The sequence below is a fragment of the Trifolium pratense genome, linkage group LG7, assembly GCF_020283565.1.
Source record: "Trifolium pratense cultivar HEN17-A07 linkage group LG7, ARS_RC_1.1, whole genome shotgun sequence".
NCBI lineage: Eukaryota > Viridiplantae > Streptophyta > Magnoliopsida > Fabales > Fabaceae > Trifolium > Trifolium pratense.
The window spans coordinates 6,618,236-6,631,001 of NC_060065.1; the positions used below are offsets into that span (position 1 = coordinate 6,618,236).

Consider the following 12,766-nt stretch of genomic DNA (forward strand, 5'->3'; position numbering starts at 1 on the left):
CTCTCGGTTCACTCAGCATGCAATTTCGTTCTGCTGTCAAACGAGTTAATGTGTACTTCTTCTGACTAAGTTAATTCTTTGTAATAAATGCAGGTACCCCCTCCCATACAATGCTTTTGTTAGAATCAAAGAATAAAATCCTATCTTTATTATTAGGATTACACATATCAATTAGGATTGTATAGCTTTTATTATTGTAATTGTTCCTATACTCCTATATTCCAATATATAACCTGAGGTGTTCCTGCTGTCAGCTTGGCTGTAACAAACTTCCTTAATAATATCATAAAACTGCTAAAACAAACTTCCTCAAATAAGGTTTTAGGATCTATTCATCAGAGGTTGGAAAGGGGAGGTGGCATTTGCTTAAGCCAATGCCTTGTAATCTGAAGTTCTGAACAGAACATTGAACCTCTATTTTTTCTTTACCACAATAACGGTTAGAAGAATGATTAGTTCCAGGCATAATTATCCACATTCCACATATTGTTTCACTTAATGTTCTCAATCTCATATTTCTAACAATGAGGATACAAGTATAGCAATTTTTTTTGGATTTGAGCCCCATTTTTGATATTGATGGCATGAGCATGATCATGCTCTCTTGGGGGAAAACTTCATATCAATTTCTTCAAACAAAAGTTGTTGTCCTAGCAGCTGTTTGTAGTCTTTATAATGCCTGCTTGTACTCTATAATATCCCTTTCCTTCATCTTGCAACTTGCAAGGCCTTCCCTTAATCACAATTTGAAGGCGTGGAGAAAAAGAGGCAGCACTAGTTCTCTCAACCTTGTGCTCCAACTCCAATCAAGAATGTTTTCAATCCAAATAATGTTTTTCTTTTGTTGCAGAAGATGTAGATGATTTAATTATAGGTATTTTTATGAGAATTTAATTATAGTTAATTTATTACCTTTTTTTTTATAAATTTATTATTTCATCTTTTTATTTTTGTTGTTTAAAATTTTAATATTGTTAGATAACTTCTTAAATTTTGTAAATAAGATATAAAGTTGCTTGAATTCACAAGTTGCCTGTTTAGGGCATCAGTAAAATAGATTAAAAAAAACCTCTACATGTGTTACACTAACAACAATATATAAACACGAACACATATAATTTTTTTATAATATTTTAAGCATGTCTGCAAAAACTCATTTAAAAAATTTAAAATTTTACGACTAATTAAACTAATTTGTTTTTTGTTTTTAAAAATAAAGCCTAAATTGTTCTATTACAAATTTGTGAGAGATTAAAATAAGTGTTTTTCCATAAAAAAGTGTTTATTATAAAATTAAAAAGAAAAATAAAATAAAGAATTTAATTGTTGTGTATTTTTTTTTATAAATACATCTTATGACGCGTTGGCACATCATTTAAGAATGTGACACATCATATATTTTTAATTGAGTTTAATTGATATGCACCGACGGTGTAAAATAGTTTTGCAGGAGGAAAACATGATTGGTATTGGTTGACAGTGTAAAATTATTTTACATCATCGGTGCATATCAATTAAATTATTTTTAATTACCATACATAATGTGTCGGTATATTATTGAATGTATGTGCAAAATAAATTTACACCGACCGTAAATAAAGACACACTGCCAAATATGGAATGTTTGAAACAAATCCATAAAACAAGCGCTACCCTTTGTGAATGGGTTTTCTTTTCGTCTTCTTACCCATTCATACATACAATCACTCCATTTTTTCCTCTGCTTTTCACCATCAACGTTGCTAGCTCCTCCCGTCAAAGCACATTCATCAACTGCAAGGTAGCAACACTACCATTTCTACTGTTTCTGTATTTCTACTCTAAATCTGCTTCATAATTGCATTTTTCCTTTTTAGTATAACTTCGCTTTAGCTTAATCATTATCTAACTCTTCGTTTTGCTTGTGTTGTTATCTATTTGGAGTTGATTGATTTTATGATTTTCATTTTAGACATCACTGTATGAACCTAGCAATTTCTTTAGAGTTTATTTTATTATGATTTTCATTTTACTCATCACGGACGCTTCCTTTTGTTGCTATTTCTGGAGTTGATTTTATGATTTTTCATTGCTTCCTTTTATTTTACTTTTCATTGTTAAGCCACAGTAAGAGTGAGTGAGTAAATCTAGGTTTTCAATTTTCTTCTCGAATTTTCCATTCCATCTCCAACTGCGGATACTTGGCTCATTGATTTTGGTTTTGTCTCTTCTAAATAGATATACACATAGCTATTGCTAAGTAGTTAAAGTTTAAACCATTGAGTCAGGTAACATAGCTCGATCGGTAGGAACATTGCAATATGCAATGTCCATGTTCGAACCCGGTATTTTTTTAGGCATAAGCATTTTATGGCGTATTGTATCCTGTTATTTATAATTTTTGTATTCCGGTCTATATATATAGTAAATGACATTGGTGTCCCATGTCATATTTGTGTTTTCTTGGTACATTTGATACGTGCAACTACAAAAGCTGGTTGTTCCATTATCATGCTTATTTCAAATCAATAAATAAATGATCTCTGTTTAATAATGCTTTGTTACTTCATCCCAATGATTATGTTGTTTTAAATTTGGATGAATAAGACGAAGGCAATGGCAAAGAAGAAGAATCCTTTGGTGTTTATGGATGTGTCTATTGATGGGGATCCTGTTGAAAGGATGGTTTTTGAGGTACATTATATTCTTTCTATATATTATCATCTGTGCTGCAATGTATATTCTACTATAGAACCTAACAAGTGATTATTGTGCCGTCACAGCTTTTCTACGATGTTGCTCCCAAGACTTCAGATAATTTCCGTGCATTATCCACAGGTTTTTTAAATCTATATTTGATTTTCTTTAAGAATTTCTTCAATTCAAACTTGTTTGCAAGACATTTCCTTTCCCCGTTTAAAAGCTGCATTTTCTACCATCATAATTACACATCATCGATAAGTTATTGGACATGTTTATGTACTTCGCATCCGTGCAAATATTGTTTATGCTTTTAGGTTGGAAGTGGATCTTTGCATAAGAATTTTCTACATAATGAACTATCAACTATGCACTTATTCCTCCCTTTTTCTGTGAAATTTCTGACTTTGTTCAGGAGAGAGAGGTATCAGTCCAAATACTGGAAAATCGCTGCACTACAAGGGTTCTTTCTTCCATCGCATTATAAAAGGCTCCATTGTGAAGGTATGTTGTTTTATCTGGTCTTTTATCTAAATTTTTCTATGGTATTTCTATATATGCCCTCTCATTGTGGTTGAACATGGCTTAGCAGTTGTTTCCATTACCCCTGTTTATGCTGTAGGATACACGGGGCTGATGGTCACGACTGCTTTTCTAATGATATAGTTTTAAGGTTGTACTTACAATGTTGTTTGTTGCACTTACAAAATTGTCCATCACCATAACTCTAATTAAGCTTCTTGGTTCCCCAGCCCACTTTGAATGCATTATTGTACTCTTATTATGTGTACTAACTGCTGGTTTTACTTTTATACAGGGTGGTGATTTTGTCAATCGTAATGGTATGTATTTTATCAATATCATCAATATATTTCATCCCATTATGAGTTTTGCTGTCCATGTTTTGATGGTTGCAATTTGATGCAACATATGTAGTCACTTTCTTTGTGTTCTTAAGCACTTTAAATAGTTAGTTTTTAGGGAAAATTATAATATCCTCCCCTCAATTGCTTCTAAATGAAACAAACCTCCCCTCTATTTTTTCATGCATCACAAACCTCTCCTCTAGTTACATTCCATTAAACTACCGTTAGGAGAGAAACCTTTTTGTTTTGTTTTCATAATACACGCCCAAAACAAACCCTTCCATCCTTGGGACAATTTATCTTCATGTTCACTCATCGCCGATTTTCTGTTGTTGCCTACGTCGCTTGTTCTCTTGGACGTTCACGCACGCATTGTACTTGCTCATTCTCGATTTTTTACCATCGTTCTAGTCATTTGGGTTGCCGTTGTTTCGTCGTGGCTGTTCATGTCGTTCTCTTCAACCATCGTTGCAAATTTGAGTGCATATCAGTTGTGGTACGGCACCATTTGATTGAGTATCTCGTAGATTCTAATTGATTCTTGTTTCAGTTTTATTATTGACAATAATAATTGCTTCCTAAGGTAACATAAGTCTCGTGTTTCAATATCTTAGTTAGAGATGCAGTTTAAATTTGTATAGTGGTGCTTGTGGAGAGGGATATGAAGAACAACTACATTATCATCATTCATAGGTGATGATGATGATAATGGCACTGGTTTTGTAGTTTATTTTGCCCAACTTTCTTCGTTTATATGTCTCAAAATTAAGTGGTTTATAAAGTTAACAAAAAATAGTTGTTGTCATATGTTAAGAAAAAAAGTGTTAATGACATCGAAATTCTGTCTATATATGTTTCCAGGGACTGGTGGAGAAAGCATATATGGTTCAAACTTCCCAGGTAAGAATACTACGTACATAACCAAGAACATACTATACAGTGTAAGTTGTGCTATATCTCAATATTAACATAGTTTGTATTTTTGGTTCATTTTAGACGAGTCACCTAGGCTTAAGCATGATGCCCCTGGGCTTTTGTCGATGGCGTTTGCGGACCGTGACACACTTGGTTCCCATTTTATCATCACTTTGAAAGCAGATCATCATCTTGATAGGTTTGCTAATCTGATATGTTTTGTTGGCTTTTTACATCTTACTCGGATGTTATATTTTGTTTGGGAAGGCGAGGTACGATAAATTGCCTGATTGTGTTGTTGTGGTGCAATTTAACAGGAAGCATGTAGTTTTTGGGAAGCTTGTTGAAGGTCTTCAAGTATTGAAGAGAATTGAAGATGTGGGTGATGAGGAAGGACATCCAACTGTAACTGTTAAAATCATTAATTGTGGTGAATATAATGACGGTAGGCATTGCTTAGCTTATTTCTAGTAATACAGTTCTACTGCTAATATGAATGAAAATTAATCTACTTCTGAAAAATTCCGTTTCCAACTCTTTAAATACCATAGAATTAATAGTTTATTTTGCGCTCTATTCAATTGAAGGTGCTCTATTCTTGGCCAATGTTGCTTTTCTAATATATTTAATATATTACTAAACCCGTGATTTGAATATTCATATTTGTAGATGGGGAGAAGGTAAATAAATCAAAAACCCGAAAGGATAGATCCAACGATGAAACACGCAAGAAGGGAAAACACAAAAGATCTTCAAAAGATCGAAGGAAGAGTAGAAGATACCACTCATCTGAATCCGAGAGTTCTTCAAATTCAGACACGGAATCTTCGAAAACTAGTTATTCTGACTCAGATCTGTCTTCGTCGTCATCTGATATAATTTCATCTAGTGATGAAAGACGAAGAAAGAGAAAGAGATTTAAGAAAGATAAATATAAACGCGGAAAAAGTAGAGATAAACGTCGTGACAAAAAGCGAAGAAGAAGAAGAAGGAATAAGAGGTCGAAGCGCAAATCAAAAAGGTATTAATACTTAATATTTTGGTTGAATGTATTATTAATTACTAGGATTCACACCCATGCAACAAAGGATATTACTTTAAATACGCCATTCCATGATTTAATAGAATATGGACTACTATTAAACTTAGTACGTAAACTTAATCGAAGGTAGTTGTAACTCTTACAAACCAAATTAGAGAATTACACAATCAAAAAACATAATAGACTACATAACAAACAAATTTGCAAATCACACTCATCCCTAAGGCTCAATGATGACAACATTCAAAGTTTCGGGTGGATTTGACACGGTCATCCTAACTCTTGCTCTGACCTGTATGTTAAAGTCGTTAAGAAATTGAAACCATTCTGATGAAATAAATTTCTCATTCATATTCCTTGCGGATGTCTTAATATTGCAAGCATATTAATGTGCCTTTATCCAGGTTCCAAAAAAACTCCTTGTGATATGCTTCGGGAAGTGCTGGACAGTTAAATCATTAAAATTTGTTAACACTAACTCTTTAAAAGTATACAATATTGTTAAATTGAAATAAAAAATAAGTTTGATATGTGAATATTACCAAGATCTTTCTCCCATTTACATCAACATTAGAAATTTCCAACTCCCAAAAATTTAGAGGTTGAGCTACTTCATCAAAATTATTCATCTGAGTAAACAATTATTTATAAGATAAAGTTAGAAATGACAAATCAGCATAAGAAAGCTCCAATAAACGATATTCATCTCATCTAAGTAGACTAAATTCATATGTATGAACTAAATTCATGAGTAAACAAATATAAGTAAAATTAATAGTTTTACGAAATATCTTGTAAATGGTCATTATCAGAAAATCTATTAATCAAATGAAAACTATGGCAATTCACATATGTACAGAAACGAAATGAGAAATATGGAAAATATGTTGAATGGTGACTTACATATTTTAAATTTAATTCCTTTCAGATTTAAGAAATTAAACGCAATAATTATGGTGTGAGATAAATATTAGTTGACGACTACAATCTATATCCTGAAGAAAATGAAAACAGTCTCCTTGTTAATAACCTATACCTTTTTTTTTTTTTGTTTATTTTTTTTAAAGTTTCTCTTCCCACCCCACGTTTCTTCTATCCCCCCCCCCAATATACCTTTTCTACCCTTAAAATGTTGACTTCGGTTTCTACGAACCGAAATACTTAAACTTCGGTCTGTAGAAACCGAAATTTTCAATCAAAAACTAATTTTCGTTAACATCTTCACTGCTATAACTGAACACAATAATAGTTGCGTATAAATATTTCGGTTTATAGAAACCGAAGTTTGACGATATAGAAACAGAAACACAACTGATGTGTTCAGTTACAACAATGAAGGTGTTAACGAAAATTACCTTATGTTTGAGCCTCAATGAAAGTTATAAACCTCTAACCAATGTTCAAATGTTGATTTTAAGCCACCAATCCAAGGAAAAACGCAAAGTTTTGAAGGAAAGTTTTTGATTGAAAATTTCGGTTTCTATAAACTAAAATATTAAACTTTTGAAAATTTCGGTTTATAGAAACTGAAGTTTTGCGAAACAAAAGTCAAGGGATATAAAAGAAACATGAGGGGTGGGAAGAGAAACTTTCATTTTTTTCAATTCTGTTTGGGCCACAGGATTGAGCTTCAGTTTTTTACATTTTCATGTGAATGATGTTTTGTTTTCCTTGCATTCTTGACAGTTGGACTATTTTAATGGTTTGGAGTGTATGAATTTGATCACTTATTTTTACTATTCTGCTTTCAATTGAGAGTCTTGAATGTTTGGTTGATTAATGTGGTTCCCGTTTAATTCATGTATTGGATGCACATTTTCACACATATTTTAAAGGTCTCAAACTTAATGCCGTATTTTATTAGGGAATTTGGCAATGATTCAGCTAGTGAGAGTAACAACAACTCTAATGGTGAATGTCTTGATACTCAACATAAAGAGCTGAAGCAAAAAGACCGTTATCAGAAAAAAGGTAAATTTTGAAGTAATGCAAACGTTTCTTGATGTGATCCTAATATGACCTCTCTTTACCAGAAGAATTAATTTCATGCTTGGAAGAATTGTTAAGATTTTTCTTGAGTAATTGGTCATCTAAATATCATTATTTGGAAGGCCAATTGAAATGCTACGGTTATGAAATTAATTGGAACAATAAGATCACACTTCAATAATTTGAGAAAAGCACAAGATTGTCATATTAAAGGTCTTGCCACAGTTTTCATTTGGCTTATGGCATTTACTTGTAGCAACTCACCTTTTGGCATCCAACATGCATTACATAGTGCTCTCATATTAGGGAATAATTGTAAGTCTTATAATAAGCCATGTTATAGTTTTATTTTTAATTAGAAGATTTAATTTAAATCATCAATTAGGGACTTTTGAGCTATTTTGCAAAAACTCTATAAATTGTAAGTTCTTCTATGAAATAAACAGAAGTTTTTGATTGAGTAAAAATATGAGATTTAATCTCTTTGGTTCTCCGAACCGTGTTTTTAGCTTATTGGCTTGCCGTGACGCTAACCTTTGACTTATCAACCGGAGTTTCCATAGCCGGTTGTGGCGTCCTCACGACTTATCAATCGGTTTTTCACCCCGATCTTTTGTTGCAGAAGATGTAGATGAGATAATACCGAAGATGAAGAAGAAGAAGAGGGCTGAGATGGATCTGGAAACGTCATCGTCGTCGGAGAAGCCTAAGAGAAGACCGACGAAGAAGGCTGTGTTGGTTGGATTGAATTTGCCGGCGCAGATGATGAAGAAGATGAAGAGTGTTGATGTGAAAGCGAAGATATTGAGGATGAAAAAGTACCTGATTGAACAGCGAGGGTTTCCAGAGGATAAAATAATTGTGATCATTGAGGACGAAGAAGACACCAAACCCACTGGGACTAACATACGTGAGCACCTATACAGGCTTGTTGAGGGCTCTGATCCAGGTGACATCCTATTCATCCACCTCATTGCTTATGGCTGTTCTGATGGATATATTCTTACTCCAGATCAAAAACACATTGAAGGTATCATCCATTGCATTTGCATTAGCATTATATACATTATTCATATATATTCTTCTTATGCTGATCGATCGCGTTATGTTTAAACAGATAGATATTTCAGGTCACTTATATTTAGATCCGTCACAGGGGGTCTTAATCTCACATTTGTTTCTGATTGCCTAATTCAACCTATAGCTCGTTGTTCTTGTCCTACAACAACACCACTACCACGTTACCGACCTTGGGAGGAACGAATTAAGATCTTTACTGATCCCAAATATCTTGAAGAAGCCAAACTTGCCATTGGCTACTATGGTTTTGTAACACCCACTCGCTTGTCTCATGTAGATATCATCAGTCTTCAAGGGGAGGAGGAGGACAAAACTAAAACTAAAACTACTGAAACCACCCCCCTCCCTTCACGTGTGATTCTCTTCACGCCTTTCCCATGTGATCATAATGTACCCCCCCGGTGCATTATTGATGTATCAGAAGTAGTCTTCCCCCCACCAACCGGATACAAGTACACATCATACGGGGCTTTTACCAATTCCATACTCAATGTAATTGAAGAGACTCCTCCTGGTGGTGGTCCAGTTACTAACTTGGAGCTTGCTCAAAAGGCTATGGTCAAACTCGGAGGACAAACACCACCTAGTCTCAGTTGCAGCCACCTCAACCACGCTCATGCTCCTTTTTTGTGCTGATCTTATGCTGCTGGGTGACAGACAAAGATACAATGTTGCTTCTCTAATCCATCTTCTTCTTTTTATTTATCACCATACTTTGGTTCATGTTTGCATCCATCAAACTATGAGATAAATTAAATTTCATATTTTAATTATGTATTAACTATATGCCTGTTTCGCATGTATGAATCATGTCTGACAATTAGCTTTCCTAAATGTATGTCTCATTTGGCCAAATGCCATCTATATATGTCTGATGATTCGACACTATAGATAACAAGTTTTTCTACTGATTTGATGACAGATGAATTTGAAATGTTGCCTCTTCTTTGAGTTATATTAAGATATCTAAATAACCAAACAAGTGCTTCTTTACTATTATTTTAGTTAAGGCCATCTTCTCTTTTCTATTATTTATAGGTTGGACTGCAATTTCAGTACGATCTTCTAAAAATAAATTTAGAGATGTCAATCAACAGTTGAATTTGACCAATTGGTTTTTAATGAGAAATCCAACCCCTTTAATTATTAGGATGTTTTATATATTGAAGTTAATGAGACCAAAATAGTTCATAAGTTCTGACCAATTGTTACGAATAACCGATCTGAGTCTCCTCCTGTCATTACTGTGATTGTCCATACCCAAAATTGAAACTAGCTTCTTTCTGTTAATAGTGCGAAGGCAAAAATATAAGTTTCTAATGTTGGTGGTACACTGGTACATATACTGAGTTCTCTTTATAAAGAGGATAGCTTAGTCAATCATCAAAACATAAGTCTTACTGTTTTGGTTTTCACATCATTTGGTAGTATGACAGTAAAGTCCATATCATGACCGTCACGAAAATATCCATATCAGGTGACCTATTTGTTTATCAGTCGATCTTGTATTTCATTTCATTAGAGAATGGGAGGTTGAGTTGGATTATTGCGCACTATTAATGGAGTGTGTTACTGCCAACATAACGAGCTAGTTAGCATTCTTAAATGTGGAAGACGAGGCAAGTTAGCTTTCATTTTCTTCTCAAAGGCTTATCCCTTCATTGTGTCGTTGCCTGTATCCCTATCCGTCGACTTTGTTGTTGTTCAAGTCTCAATGCCATGTTCAATTTTTTGCTGGTAGTTTTTTTTTTTATTGAATTAGCTTATCTGGTTCTGAAAATAGTTTTGGATTATTGCACAAACCAGTGTAGTAACATACTAGTTGACAGGTTTGGGTTATAAAGCCAACTCTATTCACTCATGCTTACTTTTTTTGGTAATTTTAGAAACAATACATATATAAATATTGGCTAAATTGCAGTTTTGGTTCGTCACGTTTCCTAATTGTGTGATTTTGGTCCCCCACGTTTCAAGAAAGGGTCACATCATAATAGATCGAAATAATAAATAGATTCGATCGAAAATATACCTTATGTGTTTTTCTTTTCATCATGCTGCACACATTTTTTAAGTGTTAGAGAAATATATCTAAATCTATTAACCATTAGAAAACCTTCCACATTTCATCTTTCTACACAAAGAAACACTCTTGTGTTAAATGAAGTTTCAGACTGAAATTATCCATATCACTCATCTAATATGTTGAACGAGAGATAATGTATTCTAATTTTTTTTTAAAGAAGCAAAAATAAAAATTATTGTTGAAACTAACCATTTATAATCTTTTAAAAGAATAACTATACAACATGTTTTTATCCCATTTTCTTTTGACACTTTTGACTTTCCTAGCACTAGAGTGAATCTCCTTAGGAGAGTTCAAAAGGTTATGCATAGTAGTAGGTATCTTCTAGGTCAATAAATATGGTTTTAGGAACATTGATTTTACCATAAAAAAAGGTTTAGGGACACAACTTGTGATATGTATATAATACTCGATTCAGACACAATTATAAGCAAAAAAATCATTTTTTAGGTTCATTGAAAAAGTAATGTATCAAATTAATAATATAGATTGGATACATTACTTTTTCAATGAACCTATAAAATAGTTTTTTGCTTATAATTGTTTCCGGAGGAAGTAGTATATATTCATTGTGATTAGTCTCTCCATGAAAAGTTTGAAAAAAGAATAGGATTTACAGATTAATCGAATATTTCTTCTCTTTAATTGCACAATATTTTTTTGTAATTCTAATATTTTAGCATCATATGTAGTTTTGAAAAAGGTTTATGGATTCAATATATGGTCTTTCAATGGCAAACATCTGTATCGGATATTGAAGGATAGCTTATATCAGGTAATTTCGGCATCATTTGTAATCATGCATTTTTTCTGAGCATGTGTATTACAATGGTCCAAAGAATGACTGTTGGATATACAATTATATATGGTTATAGTTTTTTGACATGGAATAGTAAATTGATGGATGGCCCGTTAAAGTTTTCGTACCAACATGAATTCAAACATTGAATTTGTTTATTATCCGTTGCATACAAAATCCTTTTTTTCAGAAGCTGTGAGTAATCTGAGCCAGCACTTTTCTTCCAAAATCTAATGTTCTGTTAGTTTTTCTTCAAAATATATAGTTCTTATGGAGACCAAGACCAGCATCTTTCCTGACTGCTGAGAAAGAGGAAGAGATAGCAAAGAACTTGAAGAGGTATAGTAAGAAATATGAAGCAGAAGATCAACAGCTCCAACAGGCAGAATCTCCCAAAAACATGGTTTTTTGACTTCTTGTTACCGAGATTTGAGGACATATCCAACAACTCCAATTGGATTATCATCTTTGACGGTGAATACAATGTGTGATATGTAATGAGCACAATAGATTTCAAATTCTTCAAAAAAAGATTTCAAAGGTCTAATTCCATTTCGGGTTTGAGGGTTGGTTCCCTATCATTCTGGTTCGTCCAACTCTTGCTTTATCTAAATCAACTGTTGCATAGAGTCTTGTCCCAACAATCTTCAAAACAAGTGGTTTGCATGTTAAGATAATGAAGATTATTACATTAAAATGAAGAATCATGTTGCTTAAAAATATGGTTAAGATATGTACCTCAGGCCTGCACAACAGACAACCTTTGACTTGGGCTAGAAATCTCTTCCCCTTGTTTGTAGTGCTCTTTGTTCCACAATATTTGACAAGAAAATGAAATAGTAACACAAATTGAAATAAATAAGCTTCAATAAGTATATTAATTTGTCTTGAAAAGAAAGTTATGCAATAGAAAACGTATTAGATGTTGTGATAATCATGTCTAACAAGAAACTACTATTGAGCAAGGTTAGTTGGCAGAACTCTTAGCTCCCAGAAATTGAGGTAGTGGCTGGCTGGCAAGTTAAATCTGCAGCGATGGATTTATTGAGCAAATAAACATGGAAAACTGGATGCACCCTGCTTACTTACTTTTTGTAGTTGTAGCTTATTGATGTCTCCTTGTTTGAGCCATTATTAGCAGCTCTCTCGGTTCACTCAGCATGCAATTTCGTTCTGCTGTCAAACGAGTTAATGTGTACTTCTGACTAAGTTAATTCTTTGTAATAAATGCAGGTACCCCCTCCCGTACAATGCTTTTGTTAGAATCAAAGAATAAAATCCTATATTTATTATTAGGATTACACATATCAATT

At 33.3% G+C, this 12,766-nt stretch overlaps 1 protein-coding gene across 2 annotated transcripts; it reads left to right on the forward strand.

Moving 5' to 3' along the window:
* Positions 1-1,609: 1,609 nt before the first annotated feature.
* Positions 1,610-12,031, forward strand: LOC123894184 (peptidyl-prolyl cis-trans isomerase CYP95-like). 2 transcript variants are annotated; one of them, XM_045944102.1, is made up of 13 exons: positions 1,693-1,780; positions 2,587-2,673; positions 2,763-2,817; positions 3,095-3,183; positions 3,497-3,521; positions 4,407-4,445; positions 4,542-4,659; positions 4,778-4,905; positions 5,130-5,481; positions 7,367-7,473; positions 8,114-8,521; positions 11,347-11,429; positions 11,719-12,031. In XM_045944102.1, the coding sequence occupies exons 2-13, from the start codon at positions 2,596-2,598 to the stop codon at positions 11,863-11,865; spliced, it is 1,629 nt and encodes a 542-aa protein (XP_045800058.1). In that variant the 5' UTR covers positions 1,693-1,780; positions 2,587-2,595; the 3' UTR covers positions 11,866-12,031. The 2 variants fall into 2 exon arrangements, with proteins under 2 accessions (XP_045800057.1, XP_045800058.1); XM_045944101.1 differs by lacking the exons at positions 11,347-11,429; positions 11,719-12,031 and adding an exon at positions 8,609-9,505 and having other exon boundaries at positions 1,610-1,780.
* The last annotated feature ends 735 nt before the right edge of the window (positions 12,032-12,766 follow it).

Coding starts and splice junctions, on each gene's coding strand:
- LOC123894184 (XM_045944101.1), top strand. CDS start 1,616: ATGGAATGTTTGAAACAAATCCATAAAACAAGCGCTACCCTTTGTGAA. Junction 4,906..5,129: donor TTGTGGTGAATATAATGACG/GTAGGCATTGCT, acceptor TCATATTTGTAG/ATGGGGAGAAGGTAAATAAA. Junction 5,482..7,366: donor TCGAAGCGCAAATCAAAAAG/GTATTAATACTT, acceptor GTATTTTATTAG/GGAATTTGGCAATGATTCAG.